Source organism: Tursiops truncatus, chromosome 16 (assembly GCF_011762595.2).
Source record: "Tursiops truncatus isolate mTurTru1 chromosome 16, mTurTru1.mat.Y, whole genome shotgun sequence".
NCBI lineage: Eukaryota > Metazoa > Chordata > Mammalia > Artiodactyla > Delphinidae > Tursiops > Tursiops truncatus.
Genome location: NC_047049.1, coordinates 60,297,300 through 60,314,611, shown reverse-complemented (window position 1 = coordinate 60,314,611; position 17,312 = coordinate 60,297,300). Strand labels below are relative to the sequence as shown.

Sequence of the window (17,312 nt, the reverse complement as noted above, 5' to 3'; positions counted from 1 at the left end):
CCCAAGAGACTCTCCAAGGTTCATAGGTAGAACTAGCCCAGGCTCCTACAGAGTCACTGCTTTGTGCTGGGTCCCAGTGTATGTGAAAACTTGTGTGAGCCCTCCAAGAGTGGAGTGTCTTTTTACCCCAGTCCTGTGGAGCTCCTGCACTCAAGCCCAGCTGGCCTTCAAAGCCAAATGCTCTGAGGAATTCCCTGGCAGTCCAGTCGTTAGGACTCGGCACTCTCACTGCCAGGGCCCTGGGTTTGATCCCTGGTCATGGAATTAAGATCCTGCAAACCATACAGCACAGCCCCCCCCCCCCCCCCGCCCCACCAAAAAAAAAGCCAAATGCTCTGGGGATTCCTCCTCCTGATGCCAGACCCTCAGGCAGGACTTTAACTCTTGTGGGAGAACTTCTGTGATATAATTATTCTCCAGTTTGTGGGTTGCCCACCTGGGCAGTATGGGATTTGATTGTCACAAATGTGCCCCTCCTGCCATCTCATTGTGACTTTGTTTTTGAATGTAAAATATCTTTTTTGTTAGGTTCGAGTCTTTTTTGTTGATGGTTGTTCAGCAGTTAGTTGTGATTTTGATGTTTTCATGACAGGAGGTGAGCTCAAGTCCTTCTACTCTGCCATCTTTTTCAGAATTGAGGGGCTGCTTTTAGTTTTGATGCTCGCTCTCTCTTTCCTCAGCGTGTGTTGGCCGTTATCCCTTTGATATGGGGTGTGCAGGTGCAGTGGTCCCTGAACACTCCTGGGACAGTGGGGCAGCCCTTGGCACCTGCTCATGGGTCTCCTAGGAGTGGCTGCTCTCTGCGCACTCCCAGGATAGCAGTGCAGCGCTTGGTGCCTGCTTGCAGGTCTCATACCGGTGGCCCGTGCCCACTTCTAGAGCCCAGAATAGAAGCAACAACTCACGCACACCCCCCAGAGCTCCTGTAGGTGGTGTCCTGTTGCCTGCGAATACTCACAGGGAAAGAAACTCTTACAGTCATCCTGCCCCTCTCCTCATGCACCCTCCCAATAATGGCACCTCTCTGGTGGGCCCTGGCTTCTTCCAAGTACCCCCTTAGTTGCCACAGTCCAGCCTCTTAAGGCTGTCTTGGTGAAGCCAACCCCAGTCCTCTCCCTGGGTCTGACCTCTGAAGCCTGCACTTCAGCACCCAGCCCCCACCTACACCAACAGATGAGCGTCTGAGGCTGGGGAGTGCAGGGTGGCAAGTTACAGTGCAGGTTACTCTCTGTTTTGCCTTCTGCAAACTGGTCGCTGTGCTCTCCTCCTAGGCTCCAAAGTTCCCCTCTATCCAGGCTGATCTACCTGCTGATGCAGGGACTCTCTAGGGTGCAGGAACCTTTCCTCCTTCACAGCTCTCTGCCTGGGGCACAAGCCCTGTCACCGATTCCTTTCTTTTTCTTTTTCCTCTTGTCCTACTTGGTTACATGGAGGTTTTCTTACCCTTTCAGAAGTCTGAGGTCTTCTGCTGTCATTCAGTAGATGTTCTGTGTGAATCGTTCCACTTGTAGATGTGTTTGTTTTTTTTTTTTTTTACATCTTTATTGGAGTATAATTGCTTTACAATGGTGTGTTAGTTTCTGCTTTATAACAAAGTGAATCAGTTATACATATGTTCCCATATCTCTTCCCTCTTGCGTCTCCCTCTCTCCCACCCTCCCTATCCCACCCCTCCAGGCGGTCACAAAGCACCGAGCTGATCTCCCTGTGCTATGCACCAAACGTAAGGTAGATAGCTAGTGGGAAGCTATGTTTGGTAGTGTATATATGTCTATGCCTCTCTCTTGCTTTGTCACCCTGAGAAAACCATAATTCAAAAAGAGTCATGTACCAAAATGTTCATTGCAGCTCTATTTACAATAGCCCGGAGATGGAAACAACCTAAGTGTCCATCATCGGATGAATGGATAAAGAAGATGTGGCACATATATACAATGGAATATTACTCAGCCATAAAAAGAAATGAAATTGAGCTATTTGTAATGAGGTGGATAGACCTAGAGTCTGTCATACAGAGTGAAGTAAGTCAGAAAGAGAAAGACAAATACCGTATGCTAACACATATATATGGGATTTAAGAAAAAAAAATGTCATGTAGATGTGTTTTTAATGTTTCTGCGGGAGAAGGTGAGCTCCCCATCCTACTCCTCCACCATCTTGATCCCTATCCCCATTTTGAGTTAATTTTGTGTATGGTATAAGATAGTGGTCCAGTTTCATTCTTTTTCACATGGCTGTCCAGTTTTCCCAGCACAATTTACTGAAGAGATTGTGCTTTCCCATTTGTATAGTCTTAGCTCCTTGTCGTGAATTAATTGACCATATATACGTGGGTTTATTTCTGGGCTCTTTATTTTGTTCCATCGATCTGTGTCTGTTTTTATGCCAGTACCGTACTGTTTTGATTCCTATAGTTTTGTAGTTTGAAATCGGGGAACATGATGCCTCCAGCTTTGTTCTTCTTTCTCAAGGTTGCTTTGGCTATTGGGGGTTTGTTGTGGTTCCACACAAATATTAGGATTGTCTGCTGTGTTTCTGTGAAAAATTCCATTGGAATTTTTTGTGTGTGTGTGGTACGCGGGCCTCTCACTATTGTGGCCTCTCCCTTTGCGGAGCACAGGCTCCGGATGCGCGGGCTCAGCGGCCATGGCTCACAGGCCCAGCCACTCCGCGGCATATGGGATCTTCCCAGACCGGGGCACGAACCCGTGTCCCCTGCATCGGCAGGCGGTCTCTCAACCACTGCGCCACCAGGGAAACCCTCCTTTGGAATTTTGATAGGGATTGCATTGAATCTGTAGATTGCTTTGGGCAGTATGGAAATTTTAACAATATTAATTTTTCAGTGCATGACCATGGAATATCTTTCCATTTATTTGTGTCATTTTCAGTTTCTTTCATCAATGTCTTACAGTTTTCACCCTAGTATTTTCTGTTTCATTCTACTAGATTTCTTTTTTATTTTTTTAATGATAGTCATGACCCACTAAATTGATTTTATGACCAATTAACGTATGGTAACCTAAGAAGGAAACTTCTCCCCTAATGTAATGATGATGATAATGATATCTCATGTTTCTCAAGTGCTCACTACAGGGGGCAGAGTGGTAAAGACCCCAGCCTCCAGACTTACATGATCCAGGTTTATTCTGATTCACCCATTTCTGAACCCTATGACTTTGAGTAGGTTACTTGTATTGGCAATGACTCAATACAGCTACCACTAACACAAACCCCCCAAATCTTTTCTTAAACAAAATCAAAGTGCATTTCTCTCACATTTAAAAGCTGTTTAGAGGTAAGCAGCCTTGGTTGCTTCTTTCAGGTTCTCTCCTTCACCATTCCTAGAGTATGGCCCTCATCTCCATGATCCAAAATGGTTGCTAGAGCTCCAGCCTTCACATCCAGATTCCAAGCTGCAGCATGGAGAAAATGAGGCCAAGCACTCTCATTTCCTTTTAAGGAGACTTCCAAAGGAAATGCCTTGCAAACTTCTGCATTCATCTCGTTGGCCAGAACTTAGTTGTGTGGCTGTGCTTAGCTGCAAAGGAAGGTGGGAAATGTAGTATTTTAGCCAGGTAGTGTTCTACCCCCTAAAAAGCATGGTTTCTGTTCAGCTGAGAAAGGGAGTATAGATGTTTAAGTCTCTGCCAAATAACCTGTGTGTGCCTCAGTTTCCTCTCTTGGAAAACGGTGATCATGATAGCTCCATATGGATTTGTTGTGGGGATTCAAGGGGATAATGTAAAGGACTTGGCAAAGCACCTAATGTGGAGTAGGTGCTAAACAAATAACAGGCACTAGTATTGAGTGCCTGGTGCCAAACTGACCCCCTTCTGTGTGTTATCTCATCGAATCCCCATGACAGCCCGGTGAGGTAGAAATTAGTGTCCTTATCTTATAGGTGAGAGCCCTGAGATTCAGAGTACTTAGCTGCTTGCCAAAGGTCACACCTGTGGAGGGGGCAGAGCGGAGGCGTGAACCCTTGTCTCTAGGATACCAACGTCCTTCCCCTTCACCATGAGGCAACACAGCCTCCTCATGAAGACTGAAACCCTCCCTGAGACTCCCCTGGTGAAACTATGGGACCAAGAGGTATGACAGGTTGGAAACTGAACTTGACTGACTGACGTCCAAGCTGAACCCAAGGCCCAGACCCCCCTCTGTCTGCCCAGCCACCTGTAGGGGGTACCCCCTGCCCAAAGGAGAAACAGGACCAGGACACACACACACACACACACACACACACACACACACAAAAAGCCCTTTAGGCTCCCATTGTAACAAGACCTGCAACCTTCAGGTCAGAAGGTCAGGGACTTCAAGTTGCTGAAGGACCCTGGGCAAACCCCTTTCCTCCATGAACCTCAGTTTCTCTATGGAGAGAAGGCTGCTGGACCCTCTCCCCATTCTGGGACATTTTTAGAACAACGTGGCTAGAATGTTTTGAACTCCTTGGGAAGCAAGTCTTTATAAATGAGATATGCTGCTCTCCTGTCAGGGCATTTCTCAGTCTGAGTTAGAACATTCTAAATACCAGAGGCGGGATGGGCAGAGGAGTGAGTGAATCCAAATGTCTGTGGACAGAGGCTGCTTCTCGGGCGTGAATGCTCCCAGCACGCCCTCGCCAGCCTGCGCTGATACACAAAATCTGATTGTCTCACCGTCAAGCCCTGGGCTGGACTGGCCCATGTGAGTGAGGGCCTGGGGCTGTAGCCCTCTGCTGGTCTCAGGATCACGGGTGATTTATAGTTCCTTTGTCTGACTTTGACCTTAATTTCTTCTGTCGTTGTGGGGCTGTAAAATTCTTTAGGGACCTGCAGGCGGAGTGATGGAGATGTCAGGTGGGCAACTGTGTGGGTGTTTAATCTATCAGATGTGTGGCTTGCCATTTAGGGAGACAACAGGAGGATGTGGAATCAATATGGTTCATTAGTGAGCTGCGCGTGATGGCCCAATCGGAGTCCTCCAATGGCAGCAGGCACGGGGGCCGTGTCACCCGGCTCCAAGTCACCTTGAGTGAGGATGTGTCCTGGCACATGGGTGGGGACCAGTCCCCACCCAGGTACCTCTCCTCACCTTTCCACTAGGCCTGGAGCTGCCTGTTGCACCCCATGGGGGCAGGGAAGAAGAGGGAGGGGGTCAGACTCCAGGCAAGGATACAGTGGTGAGGTCCAGCAGTGGGGGGAGGTGTTCCCAGCCGTGGTTTGGCTACATCCCCAGGGGGCTGATTGGACTGTCTTTTCTTCCTCCTTCCATCTCCTCTGCACACAAGGCCCCACTTAACTGAGGCTCGGCCGCAGTGTCTGTCCCCACATCTCTCTGGCACCCTCCCCTTCTCATCCTCTACCACATAATCCCAGCCTGATAACTGGCCCCAGAGAGGCCTCAAGACCCTTCTGACTGTGAACATCTCGTTCACCCCCGGCCACCCTCCTGCATCCCCGGGAAAATGACTTTCTGCATCCCGCTCTTCTTTGTTTGATGGTCAGATGTGATTTTTCTTTTTTTAAAGGCACTCAGTTGAGTCTTCCTCAAATCCAATGGCATAAAAGAAGGGGCAGCGTTGTAGAAGGGCTAGGAGCGGGATTTTTTTCCTCTTTGATTTGTGTGTGCGAGTGCCAGACAGACGAGGGTTCGAGTCCCAGCTCTGCCGGTGACCAACTGCAGGACCCTGAGCCCGCTAACAGCCATCCCTGAGCCACTGGCCACTCTGAGTGCCTTGAGGGCTGGGAACATACTGCCAGGCTCACCGTTGCGTGTCCAGTGTCCAGCCTGAGGCTTGTGTCTAAGGCCTGGCTCTCCAGAAGCAGACCCTGAGACAAGGACTCAAGGACCGGCAGTTTACTTGGGAGGTGACCCCAGGAAACTCAGGTGGGGGCGGGAGCTGAGACGAGGTCACTCAAGGGGGCGCCGCGAAGCCGGTTACCACGGGGGCTTCTGGAGCTCCGTCCGCTGGGAAATCAACGGGAGGGCTGTGTCTGAGCTATCCAAGCTCAGGGCGAGGAGGCTGGGGTATTGGTCCATCGACTCCTAGCCCCCATTGAGTGGGGACAGCTTCTGGGGTTGTGGACACCCCATCATTCCAACTGCTCCTTTGAGAAGAAAGCTCACAGGCCAAGGGAGGCATGGACGCTTCCACTAAAGCAGCCCCTGGTGTGTGGAGGTGGGCACGGGGGCGTGTGTGGCACCAGTAGCTTCTGCCCCAGCTGGGAACTTTGCAGGCTCATAAGACATATTAGTACTTACCTCATGGAGTGGGAGTGGAAATGAAACGTGCTAATACATGTAGATTTCTTGGAATAATCCTGGGACCCAGTAAGGACTAAACAAGAGTGAGCTGTGTTACTCGTTTTGCAGTCATATCAGCTGGAGTTGCTTATCTGTAAAATGGGGCTGTGACCCCATCTTGCTGGTTGCTTGCAGGATTAGGGACAAATCGTGTCACGTTTCTCACACAGTGCCAGGCCAGGCCCATAGCTTGACACTCAGCAAGGCAGTGGTTGCACTTATCCCCCTGCCTCCGGGGGACCCCATGCTCGTCCTGCAAGCCGGCCTGGGGACCACCAGGCAGTGCCAGCTATGGGACGCAGGCAGCTGCGGCCACCTCGACAGCCCTTGACATCCCGTAATTGCTTTCCCGTGACAACTCCTTTAAGCACAGAGCCGCTGGCCAGAGCAATTTGCTCCCCATCAATTTTTATTTCCAGGTTTTAAAATAAGATAGAAATAAAGAAGGTGGTAGGGGAGCCCAAGAACAACACTGTATCTGCAATAACAAGCAAGCCGGGGACCCCACACCTTGAGTGCACCTGTCAGCCCAATTCTCATCCCTCCCCAGCCACAGAAGGACACGTTAATAGGCGGGGCTCAGGTCTGGCCCCCATTGGAGCACCCTCTCCGGTAGGGCTCAGGGCCACTTCTCCTCCCCCTCCACCCGGCCAGCTGCTGGCACAGCCCAGGCGGGAGGGCCAGGCTGAGAGAGGGCTCAGCAGGAGCATGTCTGCAGAGGACTGGAAACAGTGAGTGGCTAGAATCAGGGGTGGAAAGACAAGTACTGGCTCCACTTAGACAGCGGCTCCTATGTGCCAGGCACTGGTCTAAGGCACGTTGCTTCAGTACCTTCTAAAATCCCCACTCCAACTCCATGAGACAGGTACTATTATTAGCCCCATTTTACAGATGAGGAAACTGAGGGTTGGAGTGGATGTTACTGTAGTTGTTGGCAGATGGGCCAGGAGAGGAGGTCAGGGGCCAAAGAGGCTGGCCCACATCAGGCCTCAGGGGCATGGCAAGCAGTTTGGGCTTTGTCTTCAATGCCCGGGAGGCTTCTAAGCTGGAGAATGGTGTCCCGTGTGGTCAGACATCCCCTCTGGCCCTGGTGGAGGGTGGGCTGCTAGCACCAGAGGAGGAGCGGGCAGATGGGTCAGGAGGCTGAGCACATAGGCCGTGAAGCCCAGTGTCTTCCTCAAAGTCCCACAGCTGGATGGTTGGGCAGAAGCTGGACCAGCACCCAGATGTCACGCTCCCATTTTGAAGGGATTTTCATGACCCTACACAGAGCCACACATCCTTCTGAGGCCCTTGGTGCCTGGTCTTGTACTGTGCCTCCCAGGGAGAAGCAGGTTTCTGACCCTCCAGGGGCAGAGAGCCCAACAGACATAGCAGAGAGACTTTACTCACATCCCACTGTTTGCTGACTCCCGTAGGGAAGGTGGGGCTGAGAGAGATCCTGAGGCCTTCTCTGCACTCAGTACTATGACAGATGAGTGATGCGGCATGGGCATGTGTGATGGCGTGGTGGCCATCTACCCCGGGTCCACGATGGAACGTGAGGGAGCCCCACCACCCACCGAGTCCCCACCCTTTCCTAACTGCCCTCCCACTCAGCGACTCACCTGACCGTGTGCTCTGAGTCTCTGTCCCCAGCCTCCCCAGTAGCACCCTTTTGTCCTAAGGCCTTCTGCACACTCAGAAGGCCGAGAGCAGGACCAAGGGCTTTCCAGAATGCATCTTTCTTCCTATGACCCACAGCCTCCCCGGGACCTCTCCTGTACGCTCTGCTTCACTCCCTGGTCCCACTGCCCACCTGGAGCACTCCTCTTCTTATCCCTACACGAAGTCCAATGGGAGACATTTCCTTACAGATGCTATCATTTCTTCTCCCAGGAGTGTGACAACCCCCCTGACCAGGGATTCCCAGGAAGGTGCTCAGAGCAGCAGCTTCCAACCAAACCTTGTTTTACCCACCCAGCACTCGCCATGCCCTCACCCATCAGCCCTGGCTTCCTACTCAGATTAGATAGCTTCCTTCTGAGACGACGAGGGAAACTGACACACCGAGCATTTGCCAGGAAGTGTGGGGCAGTCCAGATGATACTTCCTGGCCATTGGCTTCTACCTCACATCCTAGAGAGAAGCTGAAATACTCGTCCACAGCATGGGAGGGAGTGCGGGAACAGGGGAGAAGACCGGGCCCCATGGGCCTAATCAGGCCAAGTGGAGGTCACCCCAGTCTCTGGGCTACCAGGTTCCTCCAGAGGAGTACCTCCTGCCTCCCACCAGCCTCCCCAGAGCTTGCAAGAGGGCAGTTAATCTCACGTAGTTTAAGGAGTTATTCAGAGGAGCTCAGCGAATGATGAATGTGGAAATCACTACCAGTGAAGCACTGGGGCTCCGTGGAGCTGTTTAAAAATGCATTCTCCCATGTAAATTTCTGCTCCATCAATCCTTATGACATGTCAAACATTGCTATTGTTTCCTGAACAAATTGTACCGTGTGCCCTTCTCTGCAGATTTGTGCACGGGAGCAGAACTGCTCACCAGTGCCCGCTGTCTGCCACGTTTGCTTGGGACCCAGGGCTGCTGGGAAGGCAGCTGGGTCCGCCTTGCTTCAGAGCAGAAGCCCCGTGTGGGGCATCCGGGCGAGCGTGCGTGACGGGGGTGTGGACGCCGGTGGGGAGTGACTGAGTGCGTGCCTGCCAGCTGCCGGCCTGCAGGGAGAGGTGCACAGGTGGCTGGGGAAGGGGCGTGGAGGGGCCCCCAGGGCTGAGGCTCGGGTGGGCGTGGGGGCTGCTTGAGACTGAGGGTGGGTGCAGATGTGCATGAGTTTCTGCGTGTGAGTACGTAGCAGGTTGGGGTCCACCTGAGACAGAGGAAAAGAGAGAAGGTTTTTGTGAGAGTATGTGAGGGTGGGGGTGGGACAGGGAGGTATTGGGGGCTGCCTGAGACACAGAGAGGAAGAGAGAGAGAGTGAGAGAGAGGGTGTGTGTGTGTGTGTGTGTGTGTGTGTGTGTGTGTGTGTGTGTGAGAGAGAGAAGAGAGAGAGAAGTAGGTAGGGAAGCGAGAGGGCACAGGTAGACAAAAGAAGACACAGGGCAGGACTTTCTAGCTATAAAGAAGGGTACAGGGTGTTTAGAAACCTGAGAGAGGAGGGCATCTGGCCCAGGGAGGGGATCAGGGAGCCAGAGTGCAGCAGCGGCATCCGACGAGCAGCAGTTGGAGGCAGACCCAGCAGGAGGCCAGAGCAGGTGGGGGTCAGGTCAGGGCATAAGGCCCAACGTCAGCAGATGGGCGTCTGCAAGGCCATGACGAGGGACAACAGGGAGGTGCAGGGATCCATGGGGATGGTGTGTCGGCAAGGCAGATAGCCTGTAAGGGAGGCCCCTGGTTCAGGGCAAATGAATGGAAGACAGTGAGAGATGGCCACTGTTCATTGTCAGAACAGGCTGGGTCAGAAGGGGGCTCTTGGGAGGAGCAAAGAGACAAGAGGACCTGATCGCTGTTGAAATGGTGGGTTCCTGGGAGTGGGCATGAGATGTTGTGATGAGCATCAGAGGGCAGGGAGCTGGGCTGAGCATAGAGCACCGACATCCAAGTTGAAGGAAGAGCTATATCCACAGGGTGCTGGGTGAAGAGCCCTGCAAGGGTCAGAAGGGTGCCCACAGCCAGCCAGCCGGCCGGCCTTTAGCAGGTGACAGCCTCCCCCAGTCTAGGCCCTGAGCCACCTGCACACACCATGACCAAGCTTGGGTGGGATGGGATTGAGGGGAACCTTTGAGGATGAAGGATCTTGGCTAAGGGCCTGCGTCCTGGGAAATGACATCCAGCGACCCCTGCATCCTCTGCTTACGGGCACAAGCAGAACTGCTGGAGCCCACCCGCTCAAGGCAGAGGCTGGGGGCAGAGCCTGTGACAAGAAGGAAAAGACTGCCTGTTGGGGCCTCATCTACGGGGTGAGTACAGTGACCCGGTAGGAGCACCCTGGATCCCATGGCTGAGCTCTCAAACTGCAGGAGGACGCCCCTCCTCCAGCCCCACCAATGGGGGAGGGGAGTGTTTGAGAGCACCTGCCTTGCAGTTGGCTGTATTGGGTTCATGTCCTGGTACCGTGGCTGTTTGACCTTGGGCAAGTTGATTGACCTTTCTGAGCCTCCGTTCCCTCCATCTGTAAAATAGAAATAATACTGGTGCTTCCCAAAGGGAAGGACTTCCCGAAAGTCCTTCCCATAGGACTTTTGGGAAGATAGAGTGAACTAAAGCATGAGAAATGCTGGGCACAGTGCCTGACACTGTGAGTAAGTGCTCAAAGGGAAATGGCAGGGGGTCATTTGAGCCCCTCCCACCCTGTATAACCAGGGGAAAGTCGGACGTTTCTGACATGAGCCTGGCTGGTCTGGGGATGTGGCTATTCCTCCACTGCAGGCTCACCTTGTCTTAACCTTTGGAATTTTCCCCCCCGCCATGTGTATTTATTTTTTTCTTTTTTGTCAGCAGAAGAAAATTACACTTTTGCCGGCATTGTCCATCACAGAAATAAGCACTCGCGGATGCAATTATAAAGGCCCAAATGAGGGAATTAGTTTTGCTGGTAATGCCAGTGTTGAGAATTGGAGGAGACGCCTTATAAATCAGGCGCTGGGCAGCAGCCAGTCCCGGCGGCACCCTCTCCCATGAGCTGACCGCGGGGACAGATGCTGACCCGCCGGCTGGTCTTCCTGGGCTGCAGACGCTTCCACTGGGGGAGACAGAGACGTTCTGAGCCGCCTCCGGGCCTCAGGGAGAGCGGTTCTCACCAGGACCTCCCAGGCTTCTCGGTGTCCAGCCAGTGACTGTCCTGTAGACCCAGATACACTGTGCCAAAGATCTTCTCCAGGGCTAGTCAACCTAAGATAGCAACCCAGTCACCTGCTAGCCCATTTTTCTGCTGTGTTTCCCCACAGTTCTTACCACTGTCTGAAATTGTTATTTAGCTATTTCTCTCCTCCATTATTGTCTGTCTCCCCTTCTGATTATAAATCACATTCCAGCAAGGGCATTGTCATGCTGATGGCTGTGGCTTCAGAGCCAGGCACAGTAGCTGGCACATTGGAAAAGCTCAGAAAGTATTTACTGAGCACGTGACTGAGTGCGAGTCTGATCATCATCTTGGTGAAGGTTCTTTCTGTGGTGTGCCAGGCGCCCCCCATCTGCCCCTCCACGCCCACGCTGCCCTTCTCACCTGCTCTGCACCTGCCTGCAGGCTGACCGTGAGGGCTGTTCAGTGAGTGTTCCCCCCGCCCCCCATCCCACCTGCCTCTACCTGAGCTTGGGAGACTTACTGGAGATCCTTTATAAACCCCAGCCCTGCCTCCTGGGCAACCTAAGGAGCCCCACTCTGGCTGCTCACGGCCCACCAAGGTGTTTGCTGATGGGAGCACTAGCCCCCCAGAAGGAAGGTCATGCTGGCCCTCAGTGTCTGGCAATGGAAATCCCAGATTTTACTAAATTTGGCGAAGATTTTGAGCCCTGTGCCAAGCACAACACAGTATACAAAAATAAGTTAGGTACAGACTTGTCCGTCAAGGGGAGGCAACGGGGCATACGCAAGCAGGTTTCAGGGACAGCAGACTGCTGAGTATTCTAAAACAGGTCCAGCCAGGGGCTCTCAGGTCAAGAACAGGAAGCAGCCAGGGAGCTCCCTAAGGGAGGGGGCATTTGGAGGGGTGGGCAGCAGTTACGGAATGAAGGGATGATGCAACCAGGCAATGAGGGGACAGTTTGGGTGCATCAGGGAGAGATGGGTACAAAATCGCCAAGCCCAGCCAGGCTCTGCAGAGCCTTGACGACAGGCGCCGGTCTGAAGTTAATTCAGCAGCAGTGGGGAGCCATTGAAGGTCTTTGAGCAGAGGAAGATCGTTGTAGCCATTGGTTTTGACTTCTTACACCTGGGCATCTTATGAGAGTCATGGCAAGTGGCAAAATGTGCTAGTGTGTACCTGTGGGTGAAATTCTAGCCCAGGTGGAGTAGTAACGGGGACACAGAGGCATCAGAGAGGGGGCCAGCAGCAGCGAGATCCCGGAAGTGACCCTGCACGGAGACAGAACGTCCCAGAACGTGGCAGGAGGAAGGGTGTTCATGGCCTGAGGAGGACATTTGTTCTCTCTGCACAGGTCACTTCTCAAACCCTCCTTCCTAAAGTGGGCCCGAGGGTCACTGTCTGTTTGGCACGTGATTCATCTGTTGATTTTTCAGTTGCTTAGGAGCAAAGCAGGTCCTGGGAAGGAGGTTGTTGTGAAAAGTGCTGTAACAAGCAGAGTGGGGCTGGAACAGAGACCTGCCTGGGTGGGACAGGTTGCAGGGTGGGTAGTGGAGCAGGCCCCGGCAGCGCCCCCTACTGGGCTGGCCAGCACGGCCAAGCGGCTCCTAGGCCTCCACAGGACGCTGCTCCGAGGGCGTGTGTCACAGCTGCTAAACGGTTTTCAACACAGGGATCTGGAGGCCAGCTCTGGCTCTTACCAGCTGTGAAATCTTGGGAGAGTTCCTTATCATCCTGCCTCTGATTCCTTGTTTGTTACAGACAGGGAGGAGAGGGTTCTAACAGTACTTGCCACGTATGCGTGTGGTCAAAATGAAACAGTATACGTACCTGTGTGGTGTGGATGTGGACGCAGGTGTACCTGTAGATGACGGATATAGGAGCTTTCCTGAGCCACCCTGATGTCCAGGCCCCGTGTCCCACCCTGGCCTCGGGGATCCGCAGCCTCCTGGGGTGAGAAACACATCAGCCCACAGCTCCAGCTCCACAGAGCGGTCACAGCTGGGAATACCTCCAGCAGGGTGGAGCCCTAACCCAACCTTGGGGAGCCAGGAGGACAGGAGTGGGTGAGCCAGGTGGGAGAGGAAGGAGGCGATCCAGCAGAGGGCGCAGCGTGAGCAGAGCCGGTCAGGCCCGGGAGCCGCACATGGTCCAGCCTGCACGTGGTCGGAGATGAGGCCGGCGCTGGCAGCAGAGGCCCAAGTACAGGGCTGAGAATGCATGTAAAGGAGGAGGGACTTCAGCAGGGCCGCCTAGTGGGCAGATTTGCTGCCTTCTCTGGGCGCAGGGCCCTATGAGGCCCCGCAGCAGCCTGGCGCTGGCCGGAGCACCCTGAGCAGGCCCTTTGTGTTGGTGCCGCTCCCACCCTGGCAGGCGCACAGCCTGCCATATTATTCTGCTTCGAGCACGTGAAAAATGAAAGTTCTCCCTCTCCTCTTCACCAGGCATACATATTTCATACGGTCATTAGACGGTGGCACTAAAGGACTCACAAATCTTCCCCGGTTAGCATCGGCGGCCTGGGCGGGCAGCAAGAGGCTCCCGGGGAGAGGGGTCACCGTGGGAACCATGGCTGTGCTAAGTCCACTCGGGGAGGGAGTGGGGACTCAGCGGGGGTGGTAGAGGCCAGCATCTGCCTGGAGAGAGAAGACAGTTCTGTCTTGTTCCCAGGGGCTCGTCACCTAACTTCCCCTGAGCCTCAGGGTGAAGAGGACTGGACAGGGGGACCTCGGGGGTCCTTCCCACCCTAACAGTCCGAGTGCAATTCCATAGGGCACATAGACGTGGAGGGCTTGTCCCCAGGGTCCCGATGCGACCTTCAGGGGCAGGGAACCCCCCTTGTGGCTTGGCGCAGCCCACTCTGCTGACCCCTCTGCCCCTCCTAGCCTCTCCCCTCCTTTTCCCTCACTCCTTCTTTTCGCCCCTCCCTTTCCCTTAGAATCCGCTCTCCTCGCTTTTGCCCCCATCTCTCCACCACCCCCTTCTTACTAGAATTGGTTCCTTCATTTTCCAAGCATTTGTGAAGCACCTGCCACGTGTCAGGCACTGTCCAGGCTGGGAGGTGAGCCTGGCAGATGCGGCCCTACCCTCTTTGCTTCCCCAAACCCTTTCCTTTGACAAATGAGGATGCCGAGGCCCCAGGAGGTTGCTGTCTGGTCACACGGTGACCTGGGCTGCTGACTCTGACCTGGAGCTAGGGTCTTTACATTACACTCACCCCTCACCAAGGGGCTTGATGACATCTGGTCAGCTGCTCCCCAGACTGAGCTGCAGTTATTATAGTCTAGTAATACCATGTGTGGTGGTGATCATTTCTTGGTGGAATGAAAGGGGACTTATGGGTGCCTCCCCGCCTTCTCTGGTCCCTGAAAGGGGAGGAGAGAGGTGGGCTTATTATGAGAAGTTTTGGTCTCCTCTGCCCTGGAATAACCATTCCTTCTGAGAACAAGTTCTCTTCTTGGTTTAGAAGCAAGAACACGTTGAGGCGAAGGATGTGACTAGCCGGCACTGGGTTCAAATCCTAACTTTGCCGCTCTTTCAGCTGTGAAGCCTTGGGTGAGCTGTTCACTCTCTGTGCCTCAGTTTCCCCATCTGTAAATTGGGGGTGGTAGTAATAATAGCACCTACGTCATAGGGTCATTATGAAGATACAATACGTGATAAGTGTGAGGAGTCGATAAATGCAGGTGTCGGGAGGAGTGGCTCAGGGCACGGGGGACGGTCTGCCCTGGAATCGGTCCTGGGTTAGAGGGTGGGTTACGTAGCTCGGCGTTTACCTTTCCATTTATTATACACGCGTCCCCCGACAACCTGTGATGCTCTTGGAGCCTGGCCAGGGCAGTGAGAAGACAGAGGTCCACACACAGTCTGCTGAACACAGTGGGGACTGAATGGAACAGTGTGTACAAGAGCCCGTCCTTAAAAGCAGGCTGCCACAGCCCCTGGAATTGGCTTCCTTCTGGATAACCAAGTTTTCTGGATAACAGATCTTAACCCTTTGGGTATAAACACTTTTTTTCATTTAAATCATTTGGAATATATCATTTACTTCTCTGCCTTCCTGAATTCAAAATACTGGACTTAAATTGGCGTTTTCTTGAAATTCGGGTTTATCGTAAAGAACACAGAATGGAATAGATTTCACAGAATCCAAGAACTTTAAAAGGAACCTCAAAAAATACCTAGTACCAAGGTATTGAGCAGGGGGAAATAGGGAGAGGCTGATAAACGGGTACAAACTTTGTTATAAGATGAATAAGGTCTGAGGATCTAATGTATAACATGGTGACTATAGTTGATAACACTGTACCGTACCATTGAAATTTGCTGAGAGAGCAGAACTTAAGTGTTCTCACCAGACAAGTAACAAAAGAGTAAATCTGTGAGGTGATGGGTGGTTAATTAACTCAATAGTGGGAATCCTTTCCATTGTCAAGTATACCTCAATATGATATATTATCATAATAATTTTATTGTATAATAAAGTTATAATTTGTCAATTATACCTCAAAGCTAAAAAATAAACAAAAGTAGGTATTGAAACATATTTTTAGCAGCAGAACCTTTATCCAGTTGTGATCTTAGAGAAGCCCTGAGTGTCAAACACCCCAAGGTCAGCCCAAGGCCTTTCCCTCCAGGCTCTGGTGGCAGGTAGCAGTTTGCCCAGCTCTAGGGCATGGCCTGGGAGGGAGCAGAGGTCACAGTGCCTGGCACAGAGTACATGCTTACTGAGTAACTATTGAATGAATGCATGAATGGTGTCACTTAGTCTGCACTGTGGACTGTAACCATGCCAGCGACAATGCAGAAGCCCAGAGGTTCCAGCGGCAAAAGCCAAGCCTCTACTATAACTACTAATGTCCTGGACAAGGGAGGGGTTGGAGAGGGGCCCCATGTAGGTGGCCTAAAGGAAGGAACCCTGGGATGGCAGTAGGGATCGCAGGTTCTGCCCCACTCTGCTTGAACCTGCTCGTGACCTAGAGTGGCGACAGGGTTACACCAGACCTCACTGTGGTCTGGGCCTCAGTTTTGTGATCTGTGTGATGGGTAGAAATGTGTGCCTTCCTCATCATGTTGTGACAGTTGTGAGGATAAAATGAGGTCTTAATAAACCTGGATGCCCTTTGACAGTGTAAAATATATGATCGAGTGCAGGCTGGCAGTGGTCACCATTGTTGCCATCATCATCAGGCATGAGGCAGGCCACTCTCGCTCCAGTCTCTTCTTACTGTAGGTGATAGAAAGCCAACTTGGACCAGCCTGGATAATAGAGATCTTGTTGAACTCACAAACCAAACTGAGGTGGGAAGGGATGTCAGATTCAGGACTAGAACTACCAAGATCAGCCCCTGTCTTCATCGTCCCTACACATCCAGCAACTCCCACTTCACATCGTCCCAGCTTCACTGCCCCAGAGGAAAGCTTTTATCCCCAGCAACAATAAGAAGAATCCCAGGAAAGGATTCTAATAGGCCCCTGCTGAGGTCAGGGACCACTCCCAGCCTAGTCCCTGAGGTCACGGGACTAGGTCCCACTTGGACCTCTTGTTCAAGCAGAGAGGGATGCCAAAGGATGGGTGGGGGTGGGCAGCAGACTGTTTCCAGCAGAAGAGGTTGCCAACCAGATGATAGTCCGCTTGATACATGCAGTGGATTATTCCCCGGGTTAAAGAAGGGGGAACACTAGAAATCCACCCAAGAGGCCTCCCCTACCGGGTACCACATCTGACTTGGAGGCTTTGGGGACTGGAGGAGAGTCGCCAGAGGAGGCCACCAGGTGGTTGAACCCACCCCCACTTTTGTTTGAGATATTTTGTAAACCTACAAGTTGTGACCCCAAGCCACAGGTCTAGGGTCTCTTCCCCAAGCCCTCTGAGCATCTACAGAGAATGTCTGACATGAGTCCAGGAAGGGTGATTTCGCAAAGTTGGAGATTTAGGTAGAAGACTGATCCTCCGGAACTGTGTGCTCCAGGATTAATTTAAATCGCCGTTTGTGACTGGTGAAAACCTTATTGCACAGCGTGGCTCTAGATAATTCGGCCTGGGCCTGAGGAGCTGTGGGGGGAAGCATGGGTTCGCTGTGGACATTTCCTGCTGAGATCGGGAGCCTCGGCTGGTTCTGGCAGTCATGACTTCTTTTTCTTACCTTTGCAGGCAACAGACGATGACGTGGGCACCTTCGGGGAAGTCAACTACTTCTTCAGCGATAACGCTGATCGGTGAGCCCCTGCCCC

General features: G+C 52.6%; 1 protein-coding gene across 1 annotated transcript in view; it reads left to right on the top strand.

Annotated features, from left to right (window-relative positions):
• The window catches only part of LOC101316782 (cadherin-23), a 387,052-nt gene that overhangs the window by 284,413 nt on the left and 85,327 nt on the right, over positions 1-17,312 (top strand). Inside the window, exon 15 of the mRNA XM_073793692.1 lies at positions 17,233-17,297. Coding sequence (XP_073649793.1) covers positions 17,233-17,297 — 65 coding nt within the window. The remainder of the gene's footprint in view (positions 1-17,232; positions 17,298-17,312) is intronic.